The 25,790-nt window shown below is 39.8% G+C and overlaps 3 protein-coding genes across 3 annotated transcripts in view; 2 read left to right on the top strand and 1 right to left on the bottom strand.

The window, feature by feature from the left end:
- LOC130911926 (oocyte zinc finger protein XlCOF6-like) overlaps window positions 1-14,417 on the top strand; it is a 25,592-nt gene extending 11,175 nt beyond the window's left edge. The window contains exon 12 of the mRNA XM_057829606.1: window positions 14,337-14,417. Coding sequence (XP_057685589.1) covers window positions 14,337-14,366 — 30 coding nt within the window. The 3' untranslated portion in view covers window positions 14,367-14,417. The remainder of the gene's footprint in view (window positions 1-14,336) is intronic.
- On the bottom strand, window positions 4,053-9,789 carry f2 (coagulation factor II (thrombin)). Its single transcript, XM_057829612.1, has 15 exons — window positions 9,630-9,789; window positions 9,361-9,441; window positions 9,207-9,286; window positions 9,105-9,129; window positions 8,834-8,899; window positions 8,647-8,755; window positions 8,431-8,567; window positions 7,971-8,264; window positions 7,772-7,888; window positions 7,554-7,680; window positions 6,239-6,406; window positions 5,987-6,160; window positions 5,543-5,721; window positions 4,634-4,704; window positions 4,053-4,552 (listed from the first exon to the last, which is right to left on the bottom strand). Exons 1-15 carry the CDS (start codon window positions 9,688-9,690, stop codon window positions 4,403-4,405), a joined length of 1,839 nt encoding a protein of 612 aa, XP_057685595.1. The 5' UTR covers window positions 9,691-9,789; the 3' UTR covers window positions 4,053-4,402.
- fbxo3 (F-box protein 3) lies at window positions 14,370-25,790 on the top strand. The gene is made up of 12 exons (XM_057829618.1): window positions 14,370-14,519; window positions 15,070-15,159; window positions 15,262-15,425; window positions 17,051-17,165; window positions 19,196-19,400; window positions 19,483-19,528; window positions 19,592-19,676; window positions 24,090-24,212; window positions 24,284-24,399; window positions 24,476-24,583; window positions 24,672-24,751; window positions 24,823-25,790. The coding sequence occupies exons 1-12, from the start codon at window positions 14,434-14,436 to the stop codon at window positions 24,958-24,960; spliced, it is 1,356 nt and encodes a 451-aa protein (XP_057685601.1). The 5' UTR covers window positions 14,370-14,433; the 3' UTR covers window positions 24,961-25,790.

The following is a 25,790-nucleotide window of genomic DNA, read 5'->3' as shown; positions in this document are numbered from 1 at the left end:
TAATTTCCCGAATATAAGGCGCACCCGTGTATAATGCGCACCCCAAATTTACTTGTAAAATCTGGGGAAAATTATTGTACCCGTTGATAACGCGCACCCTAATTTTAGCACCAATAAATAGAAGAATACAAGAAAACAGAGCTCGTGTACAGATACAGAGATGTCATTTTACTGACTGGTGAAACACAGCACAAGCATAGCACATTGGTAGTTCAAAACATTACCGTAAACTGACAATATTTACGGTAATAATATGATTTGACAACTTCTCCAACTTACCAGAATCTAGGAGAAAACAAAACAGATGTGACTTTTCTTTTAAAGGCTGCTGTATAACTTGCTCGTTTCCTCATGATGAATAAATATTTCTTCCATGGATTGATACGGTAAAACTACTGAACTATTGTTATTTGGGTTTGAGTTTCCCGAGGGACCGATATAGTTGACGGACACAGGAAGTGTGTGTCCTTACATTTGTTATGGTCCGAATTGTGGAGCTGCAATAAACGTCGACTCAAATGAGTTCAAGAAACTAAATTCTGTGCTTTATGAAGAGTGAAAAAAGCAGAATTTAACACAGACGAAATCATTCGGCCGATTAGAGTGAAGTATTACCGAAACAAAATGGTGACGTCACGTACCGTAATGGTCGGCAACGGGTCGCCGCATACGTTTCTTCAACACAACGTGGCCGTGTCAATGAAAAAAAATCGGTTTATATATATATGTAATACATATATATTTCTGTCTCCATCCATGTACTCGTTTATAATGCGCACCATGAGTTGATTTTGGGGGAAAAAAGTGCGCGTTATATTCGGGAAATTACGGTATTTTTTTTTTTTCCCAAAGAGCTACATAATAGGATGTAAAATCATTGCTATCAAGGCTTTGTCAGGCTGTTGCTTACCTTTACAAAATAGGGAAAAGTACACTAAACCCTAGTAGACAATAGTTGAATAAACCTTTGGCTCTCAAAGGCCAAAAAAGTGCTACATTTGTGAAATTCATAAAACATGTATAATACTAGCCCAACAGTAAGAAAGTAAAAATAAATTCATAATAATAAACTCTGAATGAACTGAATAAACTTTTTTAAACCTCTCAAAGTCCAAACAGTGAAACTTTCATGAAATTATTGTCACATTCTGCTGCTGGTTAGATTGTGTTTTGTTGCTGGGCTGGTAGTGGGGGTGTGCCTGATGTCGCACCTGAATCCAATGCAGGCTCATCAACACAGCATTTAAGCACGGGTGATCTCCGAGAAGGCTGCCGAGATGTTTGCCTTGCTGATCGCCATTTGACATCTCGCACTATAGTCTCGCTACATTTGCTTGTTACGCCCCTGCATGGATTTTTTTCTGTTAGTGTGCTGCAGTCGTTTGTAACCTCTACCCTGTGCAGGTATTTGAGTGTTTTTATTTTGGCTTTTTGGCTCGCTGCCTATCGTCTTAGTTAACCTTCCGAGTTTGTAGTATTTTCCTTTTGTTATTTCTACTATCCCGCAATTGCGTGTTATTTTTTGTTTACAATCATTAAACCCTTGTACGTATCCCCCGCTTGTTGTCTGTTTCGAGGTTCAACCTTGTTTCCGCATTTGCGGACGCTAACAATTATGAGTAATAATAACTGACCACAGCATCCCGTCTCTCTATTAGCCTCCTTTTTTTCGGGAGGGGGGAGTCCCTTATTTCAATTTCTGAAAGGTGGCAACCCTACTTTGGAAACAGTTCCCAAATTACTGTGGCATTTCTTTTAGTAAAAGACAATAAAAGTAAAGTCGACGTAGTGAACTGACCAGAGATTGTTGCTCCGGTCCAGCGCCCTTCCTTTGGAGAGCAGTCCTGCTCTTGTAGGCTCAAACTCGTTGTGTTCGTTCACGTTTCGTCTTCAAATATTTTATCAGGTTTGAGGTATTGAAACTGGCTGATTTAACTCCACATCGCGAAACTTTCAGGCCGCAAATCTTGCATGCAGCCATTGATTTTAATGGACGGGATTTCTATTTTGAAATATTTCCCGACCACCGCCATTTCTCCTGGTTTGTTTTTTCTCCATATGAAAAAGCGCCCTTGTCATTGGTCAGAGTGGCTATTGGCCCGCTCTCATTGGTCTGGAGCAGGCCAATAGCGATAGCTGCTTGGTGTTCACGTGTCATCACACAACACAGAGACAGAGTGTAGTGAGCGCCAGGAGTAAAAAAAAGGCTGCGCCAGGAGGAAAAAAAAGGCTGCGGTCAAATATTATAATAATGGACCGGTAAATGGTATCGGCGCCGTCTTTGTTGGTACTCGCCGATACTGATACCACTATTTCGGGCCGGATCGGCGCCCCCTGCGAAACTAGTATCTGTATTGGTGCATCTTTAGCCAGGTTTTTTTTTAGACAATACAGTGCGAGCATTTGAGATTGTCTACATCGCACGTGACGCCAGAAACCCAAAATTTCCTAGGCTATTGCCTTGGCAATTTGGTTTACGTGCAAGCCGTCACTTCTATAAACGCATGTACACGGATTTTGCCCGAACAAAAATGATATATCAAAAGGAGAACGTTATATATTTTGTCTTACTCATGTTGCCATACTTTGATTTGGTGTGGCTAACCTCTACTGTGCTACCTCTCAGTTGTAAAGAGTACGATAGTTTCATACATAGATTTTACTCAGAAAAAAAAAACACAAAGGAAAGGAGAAGGAAGTGTCAATATTCCACAATGTTAAGCTTTTGACTGTACAAGGCAGAGGGTAAATACAATATTAAGTGCAAAGACCGGCAACAGCTACTCCAGCAACTCCAAAAGAGATATGGTAAATTTAAAGTACCGTATTTTCCATACTATATAATAAGGCACACCTAAAAACCTTAAATTTTCTCAAAAGCTGACAGTGCGCCCTATAAACCAGATGAGCCTTATCTATGACCAATATTGGTTAATCTTGGCATGACATTTCCTTTAGTGCAGCTTCATCCAGTGGATGCATAACCCAACCCTAACCACTACTATTACTACTACTACCACTGCTGTTGTGCCTTATAATGCGGTGCACTCTATATACAAAAACAAATAGGCCATTCATTGAAGCTGCGTCTTATACTCCGATGTGTTATATAGTGCGGAAAATACGGTAGTTTGCGCCCATTTTATTTTTGTCTTTGATACCTGTTTTCCAGTCCATCAGCATTTATGTGCTGTGCGCCAACAGTGCCTGGTAACGTTGTGCACAAAACGTCAGCAACTAGCAGTTTTGTCATTTTCTGTGTTAAATATTATTTTCTCAGCTATCATAGTTGTAAGAAAATTTGTTAGTTGCGTATTTAGATTCTATGAGCAACCATCTTTCAGTCATTTATACTAAAAGATTAGCTACTTAAACATCATTGAAGGATGTTCAATTTCAGAAATGTTCATTTACCCTTTTTAACACCCTAAACATGACATGTTTTGACGACTCTGTGGTTGTTCCACCTTATGGTTTACTGTTTTTGTTCATTTCACTTGTCAATGCAATGTAAATTGAATATAAATACTACTATGAAGCTTTTGTCATATTCTTTATTATGTCCAAACCAATGGAAAAATGAATCAAAATGAAAAATGTAATTTATATTGAAATGTTATGTTTTACATCTTTATCAGTGTAATTCCATGTTTAAAATGGAGCACTTCTTTAATATCATAACTCCCTCATCTGTTGAAATCATAGTCAAAGTTGTAAGACTGTTTTGCTTGGATGTCACGTAAGTATGCAAGAGTTGACTCCCAGAGTTTTTCTTTGTAGGTATGGTGCTCTATACACTTAAATGACAGTTATAGATAAATCCCTTTGCATTGTTTTTTTCTCTCCTCATTATTCCAGTCCAAAATATCGCTTTACAAAATCGTTGCTGATTTCATAGCCATGTTGGGATATTAAAGTCCTCCTCATATGTTTCAAAATTCCCTCCAAAAATTTAAACTTGTGAAAAGATTCAAGGGTGGCCATACATACAATTATGCATGACTGCAAGAATAAAAAAAAATCCTTCAGTAACACACTTCTGTACACTCATACTCACTTAGCTGAAACAAACTGCAATTTTTTATTCGTTTGTAAGCTGCGACTTTGTATAGCAATATAACAGGGAAACACAAAATGTGAAAACTTCCTCTGGAGAAACAAAAACCTTTCTCTCACAAATCTGTTTTGTTTAGTCGAGATGTCTATAATGCGCTGTGATGATTAGTGGAAAGCATTGCCTTTGGCCATCTAAAATATGTAACATTGTTACTGATTTTAAGTTCAAATGTTTTTTTTTGTAAATACAGATAGCTTTTACCACAGATTTTTCTTTGTTGCATCTTGTTAATCAGTATGATTTTTAAACTGGACAAACTTTATTAGCATCAATTTGCTTTACAATCTATTCATCACCATCAGAGTTTTCAATGACTTTCCTCATCCACCTGCTCATCCTGAAAACATGCGTGAAGAAGCCGTACTTTCCATCGCGGTCGCAGCCTTCACCCCAAGATACAATGCCAATCTGGTACCAGCGTTTCTCTGACGGATGCTGCAACAACAAGGACACTTTCAAACCAAACTGCTTATTATGTGTAGAGTCAATGGGAGACTATGATGGTATTCCTTTCACCTTCATCACAAATGGTCCACCGCTGTCTCCCTCGCAAGCATCACCTCGTTCTGTGTCTTCTGGTCTATATCCTAAAGACCATCAGCGTAATTTAACACATTAGATTTGTATTACTGTTTTCAGGACTCTCAAAGATGCTTTACATTGCATTATTTATTAACTACACATTGGGTGCAAAGTAAGCTACTATCGTAGTACTGACAGAAGCAAAGCCGTGCCTTCTGACCACCACCAACAACCCACCCTTGCATTAGGGGCAAGACACACGGGAGGCGATGGTGAAATGCGAAAGTCATCGCCGTGGAGCTGAAAGCCAACACATGGGGCGCGATGCGACTGCAGCGGCCAGTGTCTGTGACACGCACCGACCTCTGCCTGTATGTCATCACTCGTCTCTGATTGGCTATGAAATTGGAGGTCTTTTCTTAGCTCCAAAAAACTTCCCATACTGCTGCAATTTTTATTTATGTCCCGGAAATCATGCCGAGAGGTATCATAAAGTATGTGCTGGTCGCAAACTGCTAAAATGATACGCTCCTCCATGTTCACAAAGTGTTGTGTGTGGATGTCAATTTCTGGGTTGGCCAGTGTCCTCGCAGGTGATTTTTTTGATCAATGAATCTGTTGCTGTAGTACCAGGCGACAGAAATAGACCCATTTCCAATTTTCTATCGTGTCGCTGGTGCGTGTTTGCACGTGTATGCGCACGAACGTTGCTTGAAGGTTGACTATTTTGCCTCTTTGCACTTGTGCCATAGAAAACGTATTGAACGTGAGCGACATCGCCTCCCGTGTGTCATGCCCCTTACTTTCACACAGGCAAGTAGAAAGAACTGTCTTGCCCAAGGCACAACGACGAATGTGCACCACAGAAGCAAAATGAACCGGAGCGAAACAAACAAATCGTACCAGCACAGAACATGTTGTCAGTGATCCTGACTGAGGTGGAGCTTTTGCAGGTACTTTGATCTGCAATGGGCAGATGGATTTGCTGAAGAACTGTAGGTAAAGCTCTCCCAGATGGGGTCCAGGCTTCCTTCAAGTTTCCCCAGCCGGTCACTCGACCTTTGAATCCTGCAGTCATTAGCCTGTAGACAATCGGAAAAGTCTATCTGTAGTCCATCGTTCTGACATAACCACAAAATTTTGTCATAACCGAGTGTAAGGCCTGCTGCGCAACCCTACGCATATACCACTCGTTGCAATGGATAAATCGACCAATTGACTGGACCTCTTCGTAAATTTCTCTGTCGTCAACAAGCCAATATCAATAGTATTTCCTCGGGACCACCAGCACCTGGCCTTTTATGACCAGCTGAAAGTATTTCGAGTTGTTGAAGTGTGTGCGCTCACATTTTGGCAACCTTTTTGTTGGGCAGGCAAACAGGGTGGATCTGGTTGGTGAAGATAATCGGCCGCCTCATATGCAGTAATGCGATGTCTCGGTTCAGATTCACTTTCCAGTCATACTTTGGGTGGACGATTATTTTGTCGATCGCTACGATCCTTTCAATGTTACGTTCAAACCTGGAAAAGAAGTAAAAGGTACAAAGAGTGTCGTCCACAAATGGTTCCATGTTGTGGCAAGGGAAAGTTCTGCCTTACTTTGCTCTGTTGTGTTTGCCAAGGCGCACCAAGATGTCATTGGTGGTGAAGTTCTTGTTCCAGGGTGGGTATAAAATGCAATGAGCTGCCGTGAGGATCCATTGGTCACTGATGAGGCTGGCGCCGCACAGGAGCTCCTGAGGGCTTCGTTTGTATAACATCACCTGCCTGATAGAGGTGGATACATTTTAACTACATACCACCAGTCTTGTTAATCTTACTTTTAAAAAAGTAATTAATTATAGTTACAAATTACTTCTCCCAAAAAGTAATTGCGTTAGTAACTCCGTTACTCAAATGTAATTAGTTACTTGGCAAAGTAACTGGTGATAATTTTCATGTTTGTTTTTTTTCCTCAAAAAAAAAAAAAAAAAAAAAAAAAAACATAGGTCACATTATGTGAAGTTTAAAAGATTTTTGGGACAATTGGCCCTAGCCCAATTCTTTACCCTAATTTACCCTTTACCCTGAATCAACTGTTAAAAGTTGTTAAAATTGCTCCCATTATTGCATTAGTTCCTTTCTGTCTACTTTTGACATGTGTAAGTTTTAAAACTGTTTCATCATTTAAAGATACATTCAAGTCAAGATTTTGCCGATTTAGGAGTATTTTAGATAAAAAGTTACTTAGGTTCGCTAGGAAGGTTCTCTACAACACAGCCTTCCTAAGAGATTTACTGCTTTAAGATGGCGACTGTTCACTAACGCATCTAGTTCCTATAGTGTACATGTTGCTAACGCCGCCGTGTCTGTCATTTCGCATCTAGTTCTCTGTATATATGATATATATCTACCATATCATGTTGGCGTAGTTTGTAGGCTATTGGCTACAGTCAGGTATTATTGGAGCCACCTAGCATCGCGTTTGCTCGGCGTCACAACTTTTTTGCCTCCTCCCCACTCCTGCTCTGCTCTGTCGTCGCTATGAGTCCATCTCCCTCAGTTTTTTCTCGCATCATTCAACCAATATAGTAACGCATAGTAACGCACGCCTTTCCATCCTCAATAACGGTAACGGCGTTGCCAAGATGAGAAAAGTACTTAATTAGATTACTCACAAGTGAAAAAAAAAAAACGACGTTATATTCTAATACCGTTATTGACAACACTGCATACTACAGAGGACAGGTACATTTAGTCCCATTGGGGCCCAAGGAAACCAAGTCATGGAGTTCTCACATCTGTATAACCAGTGACTTATTACAGTATTTGTACTTGTCCTGTTTCTCCCCACACTAACAAGATTGAAATGCGTTTGATTAAGTAGGTAATAGGTTGTGATAGGAATGAGCTAACGTAGTTCAAGTCTGGTTACCATGGAGCAGAGGCCACCTCGGCATCAGTGCCCCCAACTATACGCTGTTGTCGGTATGACTCCTCCAGCTCCTTCTCATTGCCATCCTCCTTGCCCAACTTCTCAAACATTGGCCGCTCACCACACACTGCAACACAGCAAACTCAGGACTCAAAGTATCAACCTTCGCTAGATGTAAATGAACGTTGGTTTAGTTGCCAGCCAGTCATAAGTCTTACAGGTTTCTCCTTGTCCAAAAGTCCGAGGGTTAAAAAAAACCTTCTTGGCGGGTCCGTGGACAGAGCGCTCGCGGCCATCAGACACGTCCGGTGAGTCGAGATTGCGCAGCTCCTCCTCTGCATTTGAAAAGACACGCACATGAGAGTCCTTATTTACATGCTCTACCACTTAAAATGGCGCTTCTGGAATCATATTTACCACATAGATGGAGGTCGCAGTAATCCAATGTCACATTCCCAGATATCCGCACATAGCACCATGGGCCCTCTGAGTCATTGTCAGGGTTACGACACTTGTTACTATCTAGACTAACTTCAGGTAAAAAATCCTTGTCCTGGCTAAGCTTCTGAACTTCTGGAAGGGACCAGGGCAGGCAGGTGTGACCCCCAAGGGTAACAGACAGGTCACCATTGTAGTCTATACCATTTTCTATTAAGCAATTGCTCGGCTGTTTTGGTATCGGAGGCTCAGTCGGTGGAACAAAGGGTATCCCTTGAAGGAAAAATCAATACATGACACTCAAATCAAAGTTTTTGTTCACAGACTGACATACTGTACAAAACTGAAAATCCAAACACTTCAACCATTTACCTGTACCACGACTAATCAGCAAAGTTTGATGCACAAAGTAATCTCAAATAAAGTTAATGGGACTTGCCACATATTGGGACACTGCAGGTCTCCTTCGGGACCGTCGGGTCCTGAGTGAAACACCAAGGTCCTTCATCTTGGCCGTCCGGGTTTCGACAGTAATTTTCTTTTAGGATGCTGCCTGGTTCTGAAGCATTGAACTCCCTACAAAGGGGCCGTTCATTAAAACATCTCACCAATCAATTTGAGCTAGTCTGAGGGCTCATTTCAATGGAGCTGATACCTAATTATGGGATGCGGGAAGCCATCTCTCCATCTTTGACAGCGTTTACCAGATTTTGTGATGAAGATATCTCCTTCATATTTCATTCCTTTGCCGGAAATGCACTGACCTGATCACGCATAGACAGACGCACTGGCGTTATGAGGTTCAAATCACATCAATCACCCTTCCTTGTTTCTGCTTTTACCTGCTATACAATCCCGGATGATCCCTACATTGGCCAGTGTTCGGTCCAGCGTTGTCCCTTTGCAGTCTGTAGAGAGGCACAGTTTGTGTACTTGTGTACATTCAGCTGCTGTGGACTTTGTTCGTATTTGATTAAACTTCTGAACAAGTCAAAGAACTTGGATTGAACATAACCAGAAACTGCTTCCTGTGGTGCAAATGCAATAGCTTTTTCCTTCTTGTGCTTTTGTAAAAAATAGGATAACACAGCCCAAATTCTATCGTGTACTTACCTATGTATTTCTCCCAGAAGTCTTTCTGAAAAAGGATTCACAATTTTTAAAAATTCTTAGTAGCTTTTAAGAGTCGCTAGGTTAAAGTGGCAGTACTCGTACTGTTTTATCAGGCTGTTCGAACACCTCTCGGGCCTCTTCGTGGTCGCAAATTTCCTCCACACATTCTCTCTCCAGGTTCCCTTGGTAAAATAGACAAACTCTGACCCACATTGACTGGCTTTGGTTCTTTTATCCTGGGAAGCAGTTGGCTTACCTGGTTTTACCTCTTCAAACAGCTGGTTTGCTCGTCGCATTCGGATCAGGACCTCTGAAGCGCGCTGGCTGTCAAGAAAAACTGAACAAATATATTGTAAATATGCTTTTTAATAAATGAACTGGATTTCAAAGAAATTAAGTGATCTGACAGCATACATTTCATTAAATCCATTTCATTGCACCTTACGTTCTAAAAATATTACAGTCATAAATAAATAAATTCTTTGCTTCGTTAATAGTAACAAACACAGTAAAAGAATCAAATACCATGTTCTGTCAGACAGTTGTGCAGCAGGAACAGAAATAAAGCAGCCACCCGTCCCACCATGATCCAGACCTCCAAGCAGAATCTCTTAACCAAATCCAGGACATTTCTGTTAAATCTCTTTTTAAACTCCCAGCGTCATCTGGTGGGCTGGAATATTGACTAAAGGGTCAAAGTATGATTCGAGCTGATGAGCTACACTTATTTACCGTAACTCATCCAACTCTAGATGGTTGGTGTAATATGATTATCAAGGTGTTATCTTTCTGGCTGCTAGTATTCTGTTTGTCAGGATGCATTGTCTGGAAATAATGTGATTGTCTCGAAAGCAACTGAATTTCTGAATGAATGATTTATTAGATGTAAATGGATGTTGGTATTAAATACTGTTACCAGTTAATAGATAAGCATTCCAATTATGATGTTAGACTGTAAACTCAAGGATGGCCTCCCTAATGATCTTTCACCTACACCCGATTCTGACATTATAATGAGCATTTTGAAATTATGTACTGCTGCCTGAGCTCTTTCAATGTTCCAGCAGTATAAATACTCAACTCTGGCTACATGTTGTCATCTTCTATTTTCCATTCAGCAGCTGGGTGATTTTTTTCATTCATTTCAAAAGACGAGATACAAAATGTGCCAACTTTATCTTCAGTTTCCTGATCAGCACACGTAAGAGCAAATATTGACACAGAGTGGAGAGCCTATTGAGAGCAAAATGCAAGCATTAACTTCATCCAGGTTTATGCGAGCTTTAAAGCCTCAAGATGAAGGAGGAATTTGTTTTCGATGCGCTAGATTTATCATGAATCACTCTGAGAGTAAACTTTTTCCCCCTATTATCTTTGGCTAGATTTGTTAATTTGTGCCTTTTTTAAAAACCCAGTTCACATTACCAAAACTGTAGGAATGATTTGTTTTGGCACCATGAAAGTCGCATTGACGCTCAACTAGGCTCAAAGTGGAGTCATACTAAAGAATGGTTGTACTTTTGAAGTGTATTTTTGCCTAAGATGAAAATGCAGCCGTAAAAATTTCAGTCACAAGAATGAGTCACACCAATACCAATACTATCAGTGAAATGCAAATTTTGTGTGACATCATCGGTATCTGGGAGTACTGAGAAATAAGGTGCTGTTGCTGTGTAATACAGAGGGTCCATAAAATATCTTTACCATTTCAAAAATGTATTAAAAATGCAATTGATAGATATTTTATTCAGATTTGTTTTATTGTATTCAGCATTTATTGAAGTTTAAAAAAAGATTTTTTTTTACCTCTTTTAATACACTTCTACATGGGCACCATTAGTAGCACGAAGCACATCAAGACGGTACTCGATTTCTTGCCATGTTCGCTGTAGCATAGCTTCATCAATTGTGGCAATGGCATCAGTAATCCTTCGCTTAAGGTCAGTAATGTTCCTTACCTTTGTTCGATACGCGATATCTTTAACATAGTCCCATAGAAAGAAGTCCAGGGGAGTGATATCTGGTGAGTGTGGCGGTCAAGGAATTGGCCCATCTCTTCCAATCCATCAGTCTGGAAATGCTTGAGTAACCCACGAACATGCTGCCCCCAATGTGGTGGTGCACCATCTTGCTGAAAAATGATGATTTTTGAAGGTCATTCAGTTGTGGTGCCATATACACTCACCGGCCACTTTATTAGGTACACCTGTCCAACTGCTTGTTAACACTTAATTTCTAATCAGCCAATCACATGGCGGCAACTCAGTGCATTTAGGCATGTAGACATGGTTTAAGACAATCTCCTGCAGTTCAAACCGAGCATCAGTATGGGGAAGAAAGGTGATGTGAGTGACTGAACGTGGCATGGTTGTTGGTGCCAGAAGGGCTGGTCTGAGTATTTCAGAAACTGCTGATCGACTGGAATTTTCACGCACAACCATCTCTAGGGTTTACAGAGAATGGTCCGAAAAAGAAAAAATATCCAGTGAGCGGCAGTTCTGTGGGCGGAAATGCCTTGTTGATGCCAGAGGTCAGAGGAGAATGGCCAGACTGGTTCAAGCTGATAGAAAGGCAACAGTGACTCAAATAACCACCCGTTACAACCAAGGTAGGCAGAAGAAAGCATGGATCCATCCTGCCTTGTATCAAAGGCTTGTGGTGGTGGTGTAATGGTGTGGGGAATATTTTCTTGGCACTCTTTGGGCCCCTTGGTACCAATTGAGCATCGTTGGAACGCCACAGCCTACCTGAGTATTGTTGCTGACCATGTCCATCCCTTTATGACCACAATGTACCCAACTTCTGATGGCTACTTTCAGCAGGATAATGCGCTATGTCATTAAGCTGGAATCATCTCAGACTGGTTTCTTGAACATGACAATGAGTTCGCTGTACTCAAATGGCCTCCACAGTCACCAGATCCAATAGAGCATATTTGGGATGTGGTGGAATGGGAGATTCGCGTCATGGATGTGCAGCCGACAAATCTGCACCAACTGTGTGATGCCATCATGTCAATTTGGACCAAACTTTCTGAGGAATGCTTTCAGCACCTTGTTGAATCTATGCCACGAAGAATTGAGGCAGTTCTGAAGGCAAAAGGGGGTCCAACCAGTTACTAGCATGGTGTACCTAATAAAGTGGCCGGTGAGTGTATTCAGTTAAAAGGTCAAGGTAAACATTTGCAGAAGTCATTTGTGCTTCGTGCAACTAATGGTGCCCATGTAGAACTGTATTAAAAGAGGTAAAAAAAACAACAACAATAAACGCTTAATACAATAGAACAAATCTGAATAAAATATCTAATCAATTGCATTTTTAAGAAATATTTTAAATGGTAAAGAGACTTTATGGACACCCTGTATGTACTTTTTGACATCTGGTTTCAAACCACCGGCCGTCCTACCCAAGATCAGCAGGATCAAAAGGAGTGCAGGATGTCCTTCCGAAGATTAGGATAGATCTGCAATCGTCAGGTGTCCAATCATCCTTCTGATGTGAATTTAAATGACTTTATCATTAGTAGACGTCCTATCCATTTGAAGTCGGAGGGTGGCAGTGAATGTTCGTTCACACTGCCAGCCCTCCCACTTTAAAAAATATATTTTTTAATCATGATTAATATTATTAAAATGTGGGATCGGTACAGTATCTCATTGGCCGATACCATACAGCCGGATGTCAGAATTGGTATCGGCAGCCCCAAAATGCTATCGATCCAACACTTACAAAAAATTCAGCCACAAAAAAATCAGTTGGAAAAATTTAATATGCAAAAAATTCAGTTGCAGATCTAGGTAAGTAGGGAGAAGCACAGACGTAAATTGCAACTAGACACATTGGCTTGAAACTGTTATCTCGAGAAAGAAGGACGCTCTTTCCAACAAGGTGATTAGCTCCTTTACCCTTACCCAAGGGCGTAGGTTTGTTCTCAATATTGGTAGGGACCATATAACAGCATAACCTGTATGTACACTTTTTGCTGTGGACAGGACACTAATAAGACCAAAAAGATTGGGGGAATGGGAGTCAGGGCAATATTTTTCAAGAATATGAACCTAATTATTTGATAGGCCAAATGATCAATGCAAAAAAAACTGTATTGACCTATACTAACTTTCATGTGTATTAGTACAGGTGATACACCGTTTGATTCAAACCTATTTTTTTTCAAAAACTACTGAAGAAACATTTTGAAAACCTCCAGAATAAATGTCTGGATTTTATTAACAAATTTAAATTGCAATTATTTATCATAAATTATATTAATATAGTGAATAGATACAAACTTGTTTATAAGCTCTTGCCTATCCAGGAATACAAAAAAATAAACATATCTTAAGCCCGCTCAACATTATCCGACTAAATATAGTAAATATAACTGAAAAAACTTATTAGTCAGACAATAACATAAATAAATAAAAATGGAGCCTTCCTTCAGGTAAAACACTACTGCTTTTGTCCAAAAGCACAGCCAAACTCAGCAAAAAATGAAATCCTATTAGGGCTGCTGTAAGACCACATAAATAAAACCAAATAAAAATTGGGGAGAAGGGGTTAACTACTTTTTACTACATTTCTCACAATTAAATTAATGTTAACAATAGAAAACACATCCAGGAGGACACTTCTCTCTAAGCAGCTTCCTCCTCGAGTTTAGCAGGTTAGCAAGTTCACACAGTTTAATGTTATTAATGTAACTCTGATGCAAGTCAGACTTTCGGCAAAATTAGTGGTGTGTTCCCCACCTCCATTGACATCTTTTCACATTACTTACAGTGGCTACTGCTGGCGGAAAAATACTTTTAATACCCCTCCTCTTCAAAGGGGGGCGGAGGAGACGGCATGTTGTTGACATGTTGTCTCTGTCGGCGCTGTGTGTGTTTGTGTGTGAAGGGGGAGGGGTCAAGTCATTAGGCAGTCAAATGTGCGTTTAAGGGGGGGGGGGGGTGACCTGCACATTGAGCAAGTGAAAATCGGTAAATGTAAGTATGAACTTAATGAAAACAATTCACTTAATAATGGTAGGGTCAATTCTGTTCTTACAACATATGGGAAGACAATATAACTTACATAACATATATAAGGTTGCTTAAAAGTTGGTGGGGACAATTTGAGCATTATGAAAAGTTGGTAGTGTTATGTCCCTACCGTCCCTATGCAAACCTACGCCATTGCTTTCACCACCTGCTATCAAAAACTCCAGACGCGTCTGTTATCTTGTTTTTGTAGGTGTTTCTTTTATCCAGTTGGGGGCGATAAAGTGCCTTGAAATCGTTGGCACTCACTGAGCAGGAGAAGAAGAAAACAAGCTTGACAAGTGTCAACAATGGCTACAGAGTTTCTGATGGAGCTGCTTCCTTCGGACCCGCTGCTGCACATATTGTCTTTCCTTGACTTCAGAGATTTGATCCAGTGAGTACGTGATGCCGAACCGTTCATCCGGTCACCGCACCTATGAGTTGGTAGTGATTTTTCCCCCCGAAAACTGGCAAATAGTGAAGTGACCGGATGGAGCTAAGACGGCTAACAACAACAAGCGTTTTGCCAACTACAAAATCGAAGCAATACCGAGCGCAATTACTTCATAAAATGTGTGCACTTTATTTGGCAAGAGACATAGAACTGATGGCAAAGTTCCGAAAGCTGTAAAGTTATAGGTAAAGATCAAGAAGAATATGGTACTTTAGCAACCGACTAGTTGAGGTGACTATAAATGTTTTGTGTTAACAGCATGTTTTGATATGAAATTTATCTGACTCTGCTTGATAGAGTAATTGGAAGGATACTTGACTCTAAAAAGAAATAACTTCCAGCACTATACTGACGTAAACACAAGCCTGGAAATGTACAGAGATGCACAATCAAAGTTTTCATGTGATTTTTTTCTCACTGCCTTAGTAATTCATAATAAATGTAAACGTATGACATTTGCTATAATTGTGTGTTTTTGTTTGTTCTGCAGCATCAGTTCCACTAACAGGAGGCTGAATGAGTTGTCCAAACACAATCCGCTGTGGAGGTCGCTGTGCTTCAAACACTGGCTGATCAAAGAGTAAGACATTTTAGTTTTAGGACTGTTTGATTTGGCCTCAAAATGAAGTCTACACTACTTTTTGTTTCACAACATGTTGTTTAAAATTGTGTGGGTGTTTAGTGAGGAGCGGCTGCAGAGTGGGCGGTCCTGGTATGAGCTCTTCAAGAAGTACTACGCTGACCTGGGCCGTTACATCCAGCACTATTCGGTTTTAAAACGAGCATGGGAACAGCTAACCAATTTCCTGCGGCAGAGTTGTCCGCGCATGATTGCATCGCTGAAAGGTGATGTCACCAGACACGCTTGTTGCAATGTGCATGTGTTAGTTGTATATTTGTGTTTCTCGGCATTTTTTCCTAAGGATTTTTTCGAGAGTCTTCCATTATGATCGGGTAACTTATAATATTGGCCGATATAAGCATTTAAAAATGATATCGGGTAATATCGACTTTTTCATTATCGGTTTTGGGCCAATATGCATACTTGATATTCCACTGCTTTATAGGCACTTTGCACTTGCACTTGTTCCAAAAAACTGATGTTTGCCCTATTTTGATTTCAATAATAAATATAGTGGCGCTATATATGCACTTTTTTCCATAACTTCAGTTGAAGTTTTTCTTATTTTTCACAGAATGTTTATTTGGAAGTGTTGTTACATTTATCATTTTTAAAGCATCCAGTTGGGTTTCACAATAAAATTAGTCAGAATATGTTAAGTCTACAAACACATATATCGTTATTAGAGATCGACCAATATGGGTTTTTCAGGACCAATACTGATTATTAGTACTTAAAGTGGCCATTAATCGATTTGGGAGCCAATATTAATTTGCGGTAGAAGTGTAAACAATGGCATAAAAAATTAAGAATGCAAACACTGAACTTCATTTAAATGCCTAATGCATGTTTATTGAATCACACAAATAGAAAATATTAGCTCTTGAAGTGGCTTAGGCGCAAAACAAGTGTAACTCCATTTACCATTACCATTTAACCAATCAGAGGACGGGGTCAGTACTAGTGCAGGAGACAGCTGCCAGGAGAGAGAGGCGCGGCTGCATCTTAGCCGAAATAACCCAGTTTTAAATGTTTAAAAAAAAAAAAAAAATTTTATCGGACGGTCAGATTAAAAAAAAAAAAAAGGCCGATACCGTTATATGTCAAATTTCCAAATATCTACGCCAATAATCGGTTTGATATCGCCAGAGCTGCGTAATAATGCTTTACTCCATTACGTTTACTTGAGTGACTTTTTGAGAAAAATATACTAGTACTTCTAAGAGTAGTTTTACGAAGCCATTCTTTTTACTTGAGTAAATTTGTGAAGATGAAACACTACTCTTACTCCGCTACTTTGGGCTACACGAGTCGTTACATTTTTCCTCTTTATTCTACATATTAGATTTTTTTTTTTTTTTGCCAGACATGCCAACAGTGGTTCAACCCATTTCACCAATGAGACGTCGCAATAATAATCACATGACTCCATTTTATCAATTAGACTCAAGCTTACCGTTCTATGATCACGCCGGCCTGTTCAATCATATCGTCATAATAACAGTTCATATAGATAACTATGTGCTGAGAAAGAAATACCATTATTTAAAAAAAAAAAAAATCAAAGATTTTAAGCAATTACTCACAATGTTACTCATTATTTAAGTATTCTTTTCACCAAATACTTTTTACTTGTATTTGAGTCCAGTGTTTGGATGACTACTTTTACTTTTAGTTGAGGTATATTATATTGAAGTAATGCTACCCTTCCTTGAGTCAAACTTTTGGCTACTCAACCCACCTCTGGATATCGGTATCGGATTTTTGGAGTTGGACAATATAGGGATATCATTTATCGGTTAAAAAGTCATTATCGGACAACTCTATTTTTTTCTATTTGGATCTCTAGAAGGGGCCACAGAGGCAGAGCTGAGCAACATTGAGGCTCAGATTGGATGTCGCCTTCCGGACGACTATCGTTGCTCATACCGCATCCACAATGGCCAGATGCTGGTGATCCCCGGGTCAGTATCTTCGCCACTTTGTCAGCATGGCTATCTCAACACCAGGGGTGTAACGATACATCAATTTGTTAAAGGGACAGACAACACCTTTATCACATGCATCCCAGCGTAAATGATGTTGGTAAATAAATTGAAAGATGCCAAAATGTATTTTTCAGATGGGTAATAGTGAAGAAAAACATAAATAAAAGCCAATATTTGCAGGAAGGAACCTTTAGTGCAGGCATACATTTTGTCAGTGCTGGTATTATTTTAGCCAGTCAAATGTGAGTATGCCAGATTTCCTGTCCTTCCTTATGATAAAAACTATAAATACTTTGTGCAGCCATAATATTATAAATACATTAATGATTAATCATTTAAAAATATATCTAATAATAATTGCTAATATTGAAGATTTTTTTTTTTCTCAAATGACCAAAAATAGTCACTTGCTCTATGAAAGGGTTAAAGGTCTTAAGTGTCAACTTTTGAAGAGCTGTGATTGTGTTAAAGGTGTACAATATTGTATTAAATCAATTGAAAGCTCTTGGCTGGCTTGCTCTATAAAGGGTTAAAGGTCTAAGGTGGGGCTGCAGCTATCGATGATTTTAGTAGTCAACCCTAACCCTAATCTATCAACCAGCTAGTTCGAGGAATCTGATTAGGAACATTTAATGCATTGCAATACATTCTAGGAGATGTAAAACAAAGGCTTGCTAAGATTGTACTTTCAAAAGAGCATTAAACGTGAATACAAAATAAAATTTCCCGAGTGTTTCTTCAAACTATGCAGAATTGCTCTTTCATTTTAAAATAAATTACAAAAGCAGAATTTAGCTTCAAATGGCATAAAAAATAAATGAGGATTTAAGTACAAAAAGAGAACAATTGGCTAACTTGCATGGCAAACGTCCAGCTGTCTTAAATGCTATATAATTCTGACAATTGTTTTACAATGCTCTTAACAAATTGTTCACACACATATTCCCACAAGAAAATGCTATATATACTTATGAACTAAATTATGAATGCATTAAAAAAACATACCGTATTGGCCCGAATATAAGACGGTGTTTTTTTGCATTGAAATAAGACTGAAAAAGTGGGGGTCGTCTTATATTCATGGTCTAGACGTCATACCCATTCATGACGCTAGATGGCGCCAGATATCATTGAAGCGATGTTCTGTCATGACAGATCTCAGCTACTCTCAAGTTTAACCAGTTTGCATTATTTTATTGCAATGTTTTTCTTTATTCAGATTTGTTTCAAGACTACAGTTACAGTTAGACTTCACTTTGATGGTTAATGCAATTATTGCAATTTTGTTGTTTTATCACAATAGGTTTGTTTACATTTCAATAACCAGAAGCCATTCATTTACGAATGTGATTGCACTTTAGTTTACATATTTGAATGCTCAGATATTAAGATTTGAATGAGGCAAAATTACATGCTTTTTTTCCTCAAATATATTGTTATAATCATTTTTTTTCAGATGTACTGTAATTATTTTCTGTATAAAAATTAATTTGAGGTTCAAAAAGTCTTTTTTTTTCAAACTTGAGTCTTGAAAAAGAGAGGGCCGTCTTATATTTGGGCCAATACGGTATTAGCTCAAACAAAAAGTTACCTTATGTTGGTCTTAACAGGGAGCAGTTGGATTCAGCCATGTTAAATGAGTTATGTCATATTCAATGTTGCCGCTAGAGGGCAGTGTATCCACCCAAATAATAAAACCAAATGCAAACACTTTCAAAACAAACCATTACGCCACTCCATTTAAACGAATACTCAAAGCAACAAAATTTGATTTGAAGCTTTGTTCTAATCGAATTACTTGAGTTAATGGATTAATCGTTGCAGCATTAGTCTTAAGCGTCAACTTTTGAAAAGCTGTGATTGTGTTATATTGTATTAAATCAACCTTGACTGGAATCGTGGCACACTCTGTTATATTTGATCTTTGTCCAAAGAATCGATATCGTATCGCATCATTATCAAATTGGTGATTTATTGCGTGTTCCTGAATGTGTGTCCCCACTCAGGCTGATGGGCAGTATGTCGCTGTCAAATCACTACCGCTCGGAAGTGCTGCTCGACGTGGAGACGGCGGCAGGAGGTTTCCAGCTGAGAAAAGGGATGAGACGTTGCCTCCCGCTTACCTTCTGCTTCCACACGGGCCTCAGCCAATACATGGCCCTGGAACACACCGAAGGGCGACGCATGTTTGAGAGCTTCTACCCCTGCCCCGTTAGTACACTTGATAAGAATAAAGCCACATAGACCATAACCTCACTGCGGTGTATGTGGCTGTCACATTTCTCTCTTCCAGGATCAGACAGCCCAGGATCCCTCTGCCGTAGACATGTTCATCACAGGTGGGTTTGTGACAACACTTCATAGCGTGTTGACAGAACATTCACGTATCTGCATGTGTTCAGGTTCTTCCTTTTTAGAGTGGTTCACCACCTACGTCAACAACGTGGTTACAGGAGAGTACCCGATCATCCGAGACCAGATATTCAGGTTAGTGACAATCTCCGATTCTCTACATTGTATCACAATGGAAGATGTTGAATTTGAAATTGCCCGGGCAATGGCGCCCTGAGCTATTAGCTGAATTAGGTGAACGTAGTGTAGAAAGAAAATCTTCTATCACAATAGCGATATGCCACGATAAAAAACATTTTTAATTATTCGGTGAAAAGTTCTTCAATTATCACAGCTTTTTACCTCCATGCCTTTATTTTTTAATTGACATTAAACTGACCAATCACAATAATAATGCATCAAGTAGTACTGCAACATGTAAACGGGAGCAGCACACTAGCATACTGTGCATATTTTTTTAATGAAAAAATATTTAATGATCTAATACAGTGATCCTTCGCTATTTCGCACTTGAAACTTGCCCTCAGCCCATCGCAAATGTTTTTCAATAATTAAAAAAATGAAGAAAAAAAAACCCAAAATATATGCCTGTATACATGTACCAGGCATGAAAATCTCTCACCTTTCGGCAAAATTAGCCGTTTTGAAGTAAAAAAGGATGACCTACGTGAATCGTGTAGCTCCGAGGAGAAATTTTTTAAGGGGGGTGGTCGGGTGTAGGCATGTGCCGGTTACCTTCACGGTTTACCATGCTATTAAAACGTCGCGGTTACAAAACCACTAAAATTTTCCGTCATACAGTAGTACGTAATCGTTATTTTTCATGTGTCAAAAATGCAGCCAGAAGTGGCTTGGCGCGGCAGCGCTTACCCTTTCCCCTGTTTGATGCTGCGTGTGCCAGTGACGCTATTCCAGCAAACCCAAAAACAAGCACTCCAAACGCAAGGCGTACTTTTCTGAAATTTATTGATCTCTCACATCGTGGCAACTGAAATATACCAAATGAATACATTTAAAACGTTGTACAATCGTATTTTTCCAAGTGTGAGTAGCTTCAACAGTTTAGCTTCATGAAAAGGTTCGCCAAAAAAAAAAACCCCACACATTTTCCTTTCAAATTCAATACACAAAGTTACTAAAAACTTACAAAGACGAATGATAGGCAAGGCTTAGCAAGGAGAGCAACTTCATTGAGGTTAATCACAGCCGCTGAGAGAGAAACAAGTTTGAATGCAGGAGGGGAGAAAAGAGCGTCAAAGATCGTTAATTACGACAGATGATCTTGTTCTAAGCACAAATTCACGTTCGCTGGAAGAGGAGAGGTCTCACTCCCAATTTTTTTTAGATGAATGCATTTGCCAGCATATTGAATTTGGTGAGTAATGGTTTCAATCGTTTTCATATTTTGCGTTATGACAAGTTACTGCCGTTCGTTCCAGCTTGCATTGAACACTGCCAGAGCTAGCCAAATCTCTGGTGAAAAAAATAGCTCCCGTTAAGTTAGCGTCAAGCTTGTGTATTTAATGGTAATATAAAAGCAGTGCTGTCAGTAACGCGTTATGTGAGTAATGCGTAACAGTAATCTGATTACTTTCTTTCAGTAAAGAGCAATCTAACGCGTTCATTTTTCTAAATCCGTAATCTGATTCAAGTTACTTTCCTTGATGCCTGTGCGTTACTATTTTGTTATTGCCCCATAATGTATGTATAATGAAGAATACTGTAGTCATGGGAGTGACATCACGTGTCACATTTTCTAATCGGGGATGGGAAAAAAATAGGTGACGTGTTTTACCATGATGCGTGAGCCGTGAGCGTTGGGAATTTGCGGTCAAAACAACATAGCCTTGCTATCTCGCCAGGATGCAATTAAATAGGCAGGATATATACTACAAACGGCTGCATTTGCACACTGGAAACACAGCCATTACTTCACATTTTTGTCCAGTAAAGATGATAAAAATATCTCCTTGCGCTGGCTCTAAAAGACTGTTGACCGCTAAAGCATCCAATTCAAGCACCACCTGGAATTACAGCACAACGGCTAACAAGACAGCCAGGACTTTTTGATACTGCTCGTGCTCAATCCTCTGTTCAAGCTCAGTTGTTGTTGAGGGTTTTGAAAGCTTAGGTTTAAAGAAATTCTAAATATCCATCTTGCCTCCTCAGCTGTAGTTTTGGCTAAGCAAAGCAAACGGCTGTCTCTCAGGTGCTATAGTCACAGAATCTGTTCGAAAAATAATTTGGACCCATTATGAAATACTTTGAAGGATTCTTATTCATTTCATTCATTTTTGTTGTTTTATTGCTCTAAAACTTTTATAGACAACATTTTAATGGTCATATTCAATGGTCTATACTTTAAAGGGGAAGTTCAGAATTTTTTACATTAGGCTTAATCTTTGAGTTAGCCTGGGTTCAATTAGTCGCTGGAGTTGATTTGAACAAATTCTGTGCAGTTTGCCAGTTATTTGATAGTTTCAGGGCTTCGGAGTGAGAGCGCGAGTCAATGGTGGTTGAAATCAACTCCTTCAACTAATTAAACCCCTGCTAATTTGAATATTAAGCCTTATGTGAAAAATTAAAATTGTCAAATTCGCCTCATGTTTCGCCGACGGAGGACATTTTGGCAGAACGCCGGAACATATTTCCTCCACACCCTTCTCACCTTTTTAACCCCTGACCCATTTTCATGCCTGAATTGTACAAATCATTATCTAATCATAAATATTACATTTTCAGTGCTTAAAAAACAATTATGAAAATACACAAACAGTGGTATGAAAAAGTATCTGAACCTTTTGGAATTCCTCACATTTCTGCATAAAATCACCATCAAATGTGATCCGATCTTTGTCAAAATCACCCAGAAGAAAAAACTGTGTCTGCTTTACCTAAAACCACCGAAACATTTATAGGTTCTCATATTTTAATGAGGATAGTATGCAAACAATGACAGAAGGGGGAAAATTAAGTAAGTGAACCAGCACGTTTAATATTTTGTGCCTTGCCCTTGCTGATGGAAGGAGATTTTCACTCAAAATCTCTCGATACATGGCCCCATTCATTCTTTCCTTTACACAGATCCGTCGTCCTGGTCCCTTTGCAGAAAAAACAGCCCCAAAGCATGATGTTTCCACCCCCACGCTTCAGAGTGGGTATGGTGTTCTTTAAATGCAATTCAGTATTCTTTCTCCTCTAAACACGAGACCAAAACGTTCTATTTTGGTTTCATCTGACCATAACACATTCTCCCAGTCCTCTTCTGGATCATCCAAATGCTCTCTAGCGAACCGCAGGCGGGCCTGGACATGTACTGGCTTCAGCGTGTTACTGATAGTAGCCTTTGTTATAGTGGTCCCAGCTCTCTGTAGGTCATTGACTAGGCCCCCCTGTGTGGTTCTGGGATTTTTGCTCACCGTTCTTGTTATCATTTTGACGCCACGGGGTGAGATCTTGCATGGAGCCCAAGATCGAGGGAGATTATCAGTGGTCTTGTATGTCTTCCATTTTCTAATAATTGCTCCCACAGTTGATTTCTTTACACCAAGCGAAGAGTGAAGAGTTACAGAAAACGTTTGGCCTCCGTTATTGCCAACAAAGGGTACATAACAAAGTATTGAGATGAACTTTTGTTATTGACCACTTACTTATTTTCCACCATGATTTGCAAATAAATTCTTTAAAAATCAAACAATGTGATGTTATGTTTTTTTTCCCCACATTCTGTCTCTCATGGTTGAGGTTTACCCATGTTGACAATTACAGGCCTCTCTAATCTTTTCAAGTAGGAGAACTTGCACAATTGGTGGTTGACTAAATACTTATTTGCCCCACTGTTTGTTTTGTTCTTCTAAAAACATTCTGAAGTTGATTTACTTCTGTGTTTTGGATCATTGTCTTGTTGCAGCATCCATCCGGTTTTTAGCTTCAACTGTCTGATAGACGGCCTCAGGTGTTCGTGCAAAACATGCTGATAAACATTTGAATTCATTCTTCCATTAATGATTGCAAGTTGTCCAGCCCCTAAGGTAGCAAAACAGCCCCAAATCATGACGATATTATATACGACTATATAATATATACTGTTATATACTACTCATTATACTCATACTACTTCCGACAATGCTTCTCATCAAGACAATTTTTACCAGGTGTGTGTTTTATTGTGGGCAGGGGAGCTTCAAACCACTCATCAGGGATTGAGCACACACCCAACTTCAAATGTTTGGCTAAAAAAAAATGGTTTCAATTGCTCTTTAAGTCTCCTTAGGCAAAGGGTTACTTACTTATTTTTCCCCCTTCTGTCATTGTTTGCATGCTATCCTAATTAAAATATAAAAACCTATAAATGTTTGAGTAGTTTTAATTAAAGCTGACAGTTTTTACATCTGTGTGATTTTGACAAAGATCAGATCCCATTTAGTCGTGATTTTATGCAGAAATGTGAGAAAGTCCAAAAGGTTCAGATACTTTTTCTTACCACTGTACATTTCAAGAAGTAAACCCCCGTCAGATGTCGACTGATGGCGGTGTCAATTGCTGCAGGTACGTGCACGATAAAAGCTGTGTGACGACCACCGGGGACATCACCGTATCCGTTTCTACCTCCTTCCTGCCCGAGCTATCTTCAGTTCACCCGCCACACTTTTTCTTCACTTACCGTATCAGGTAGTATTTGTCAGGTTCCGCCTTTCATCCCCGCTGCCCTTGAAGTTCCAAGCCAAATGTCATGTTTTCAGAATCGAGATGTCGAACAGCGCACCACCCGAGGTGGCCTGCCAACTTGACAGCCGCTACTGGAAAATCACCACTTCTGACGGCAACGTGGAGGAGGTGCAAGGGCCAGGCGTGGTTGGTACGCTGCTCGGGTCATGCTGTGGGGTTGAGTCTGATGGAATAAGGTGAGCCACTAAGTATATGTGTGTGAGCAGGAGAGTTTCCAGTCATGACGCCAGGAAAAGTCCACGAGTATGCCAGCTGCACGACCTTCTCTACACCATCAGAGTACATGGAAGGACACTACACCTTCCACAGACTTGGTAAAATAAACAAACAAACAAAAATACGTTTCTCATTATAAAAACAGGACTTTTTCTTTTTCATCTTGCGTTTCTGTACTAATTTCAGACAACAAGGAAGTGTTCAATGTAGCAATTCCCCGCTTCCAGATGGTGTGTCCGCCATTCAGAGAGCCCATTTTGCGGACGGTGAGTTGACAGGAAGTAACGGCAAAACACGAATGTGAACAGTCTATAAAGCTTCACACTTCCTCTGTCAGGAGTCCAGCGATTACACGTCAGGCTTCAACGATGGCGACGACAGCGATTGCGGCAACGGCGATGAAGACGACTACAACAGTCTGAGGGGAATCAACATGGCCGCCTTGGAAGGAGCGTGGTGCCACCGGCACATCTGATATTCGCGCTGATCCGGCGGAGGGTCGGTCATCGTTTTCGATGCTGGTGGATTTGGGGAAAGCCATAGGGACACTGTTGCCTTGCAGCTTCTCTCGTCTGCACAATTCGACGGCGCTTGTACAGTTTATTCAAGATTTCCAGAGAAAGCGATTGCGAAGGTACACGGGAGGCTAAGAGTCACTTCTATTTTGTCCCTTTTGAACTTTTTGGCTGCCAGCAGCCTGAACAAAATCAGTTATTTGCTGGTTTATGCCAGTCTTATTTTTTGGGGGAGGAAAATTTTAATCAGTGCTTTAGTTTGATCGTAGGCTTTTATTGCTGAAGGGGTATTGTAAAGAGGCTATAGTTTAATGCCGCAGAACAAATGTTGCACTCGATCACTTCCTTTGGTGGCTAAAAAGAGGATGTTTTCTGCCTTTAGCTACTTTTCTGACCGAGAAGCGTGTTGAGATCATTGCTGTTTTCTTGCAGTTTTTGTGGTAAAGTGATGCATCACTCTAACGTGATTGGTGGCTTTGTTTTTTTGTTTGTTTGTGATGATGATTCAATAAAATTTCATCACTATTTGACCTCAACGCCAACTGCCATATTTGAGGCCATATTTGAGCAACTGGACATAATGGCAAACTACGTTTGAGAGTTATTTTGCTATAACCAACATGAATGTATTTGGGAATAGAAAACATGTTAGAAGAGATAATGATTGGTTATCACATATGTTGTGTTATTCAGGGTTTAAATTCAGGCTGCCTGTGTGGAGTTTTGCCCAAGTTTGGTTTCCAATTGCCTGAATATGTTCTAATTTGACAATAAACCCATTAATTAAAAA

The sequence above is a fragment of the Corythoichthys intestinalis genome, chromosome 2 (genome assembly GCF_030265065.1).
Source record: "Corythoichthys intestinalis isolate RoL2023-P3 chromosome 2, ASM3026506v1, whole genome shotgun sequence".
Taxonomy (NCBI): domain Eukaryota; kingdom Metazoa; phylum Chordata; class Actinopteri; order Syngnathiformes; family Syngnathidae; genus Corythoichthys; species Corythoichthys intestinalis.
Note: the sequence above shows the minus strand (reverse complement) of the source record. Positions and strands in the feature narration are given on the sequence as shown.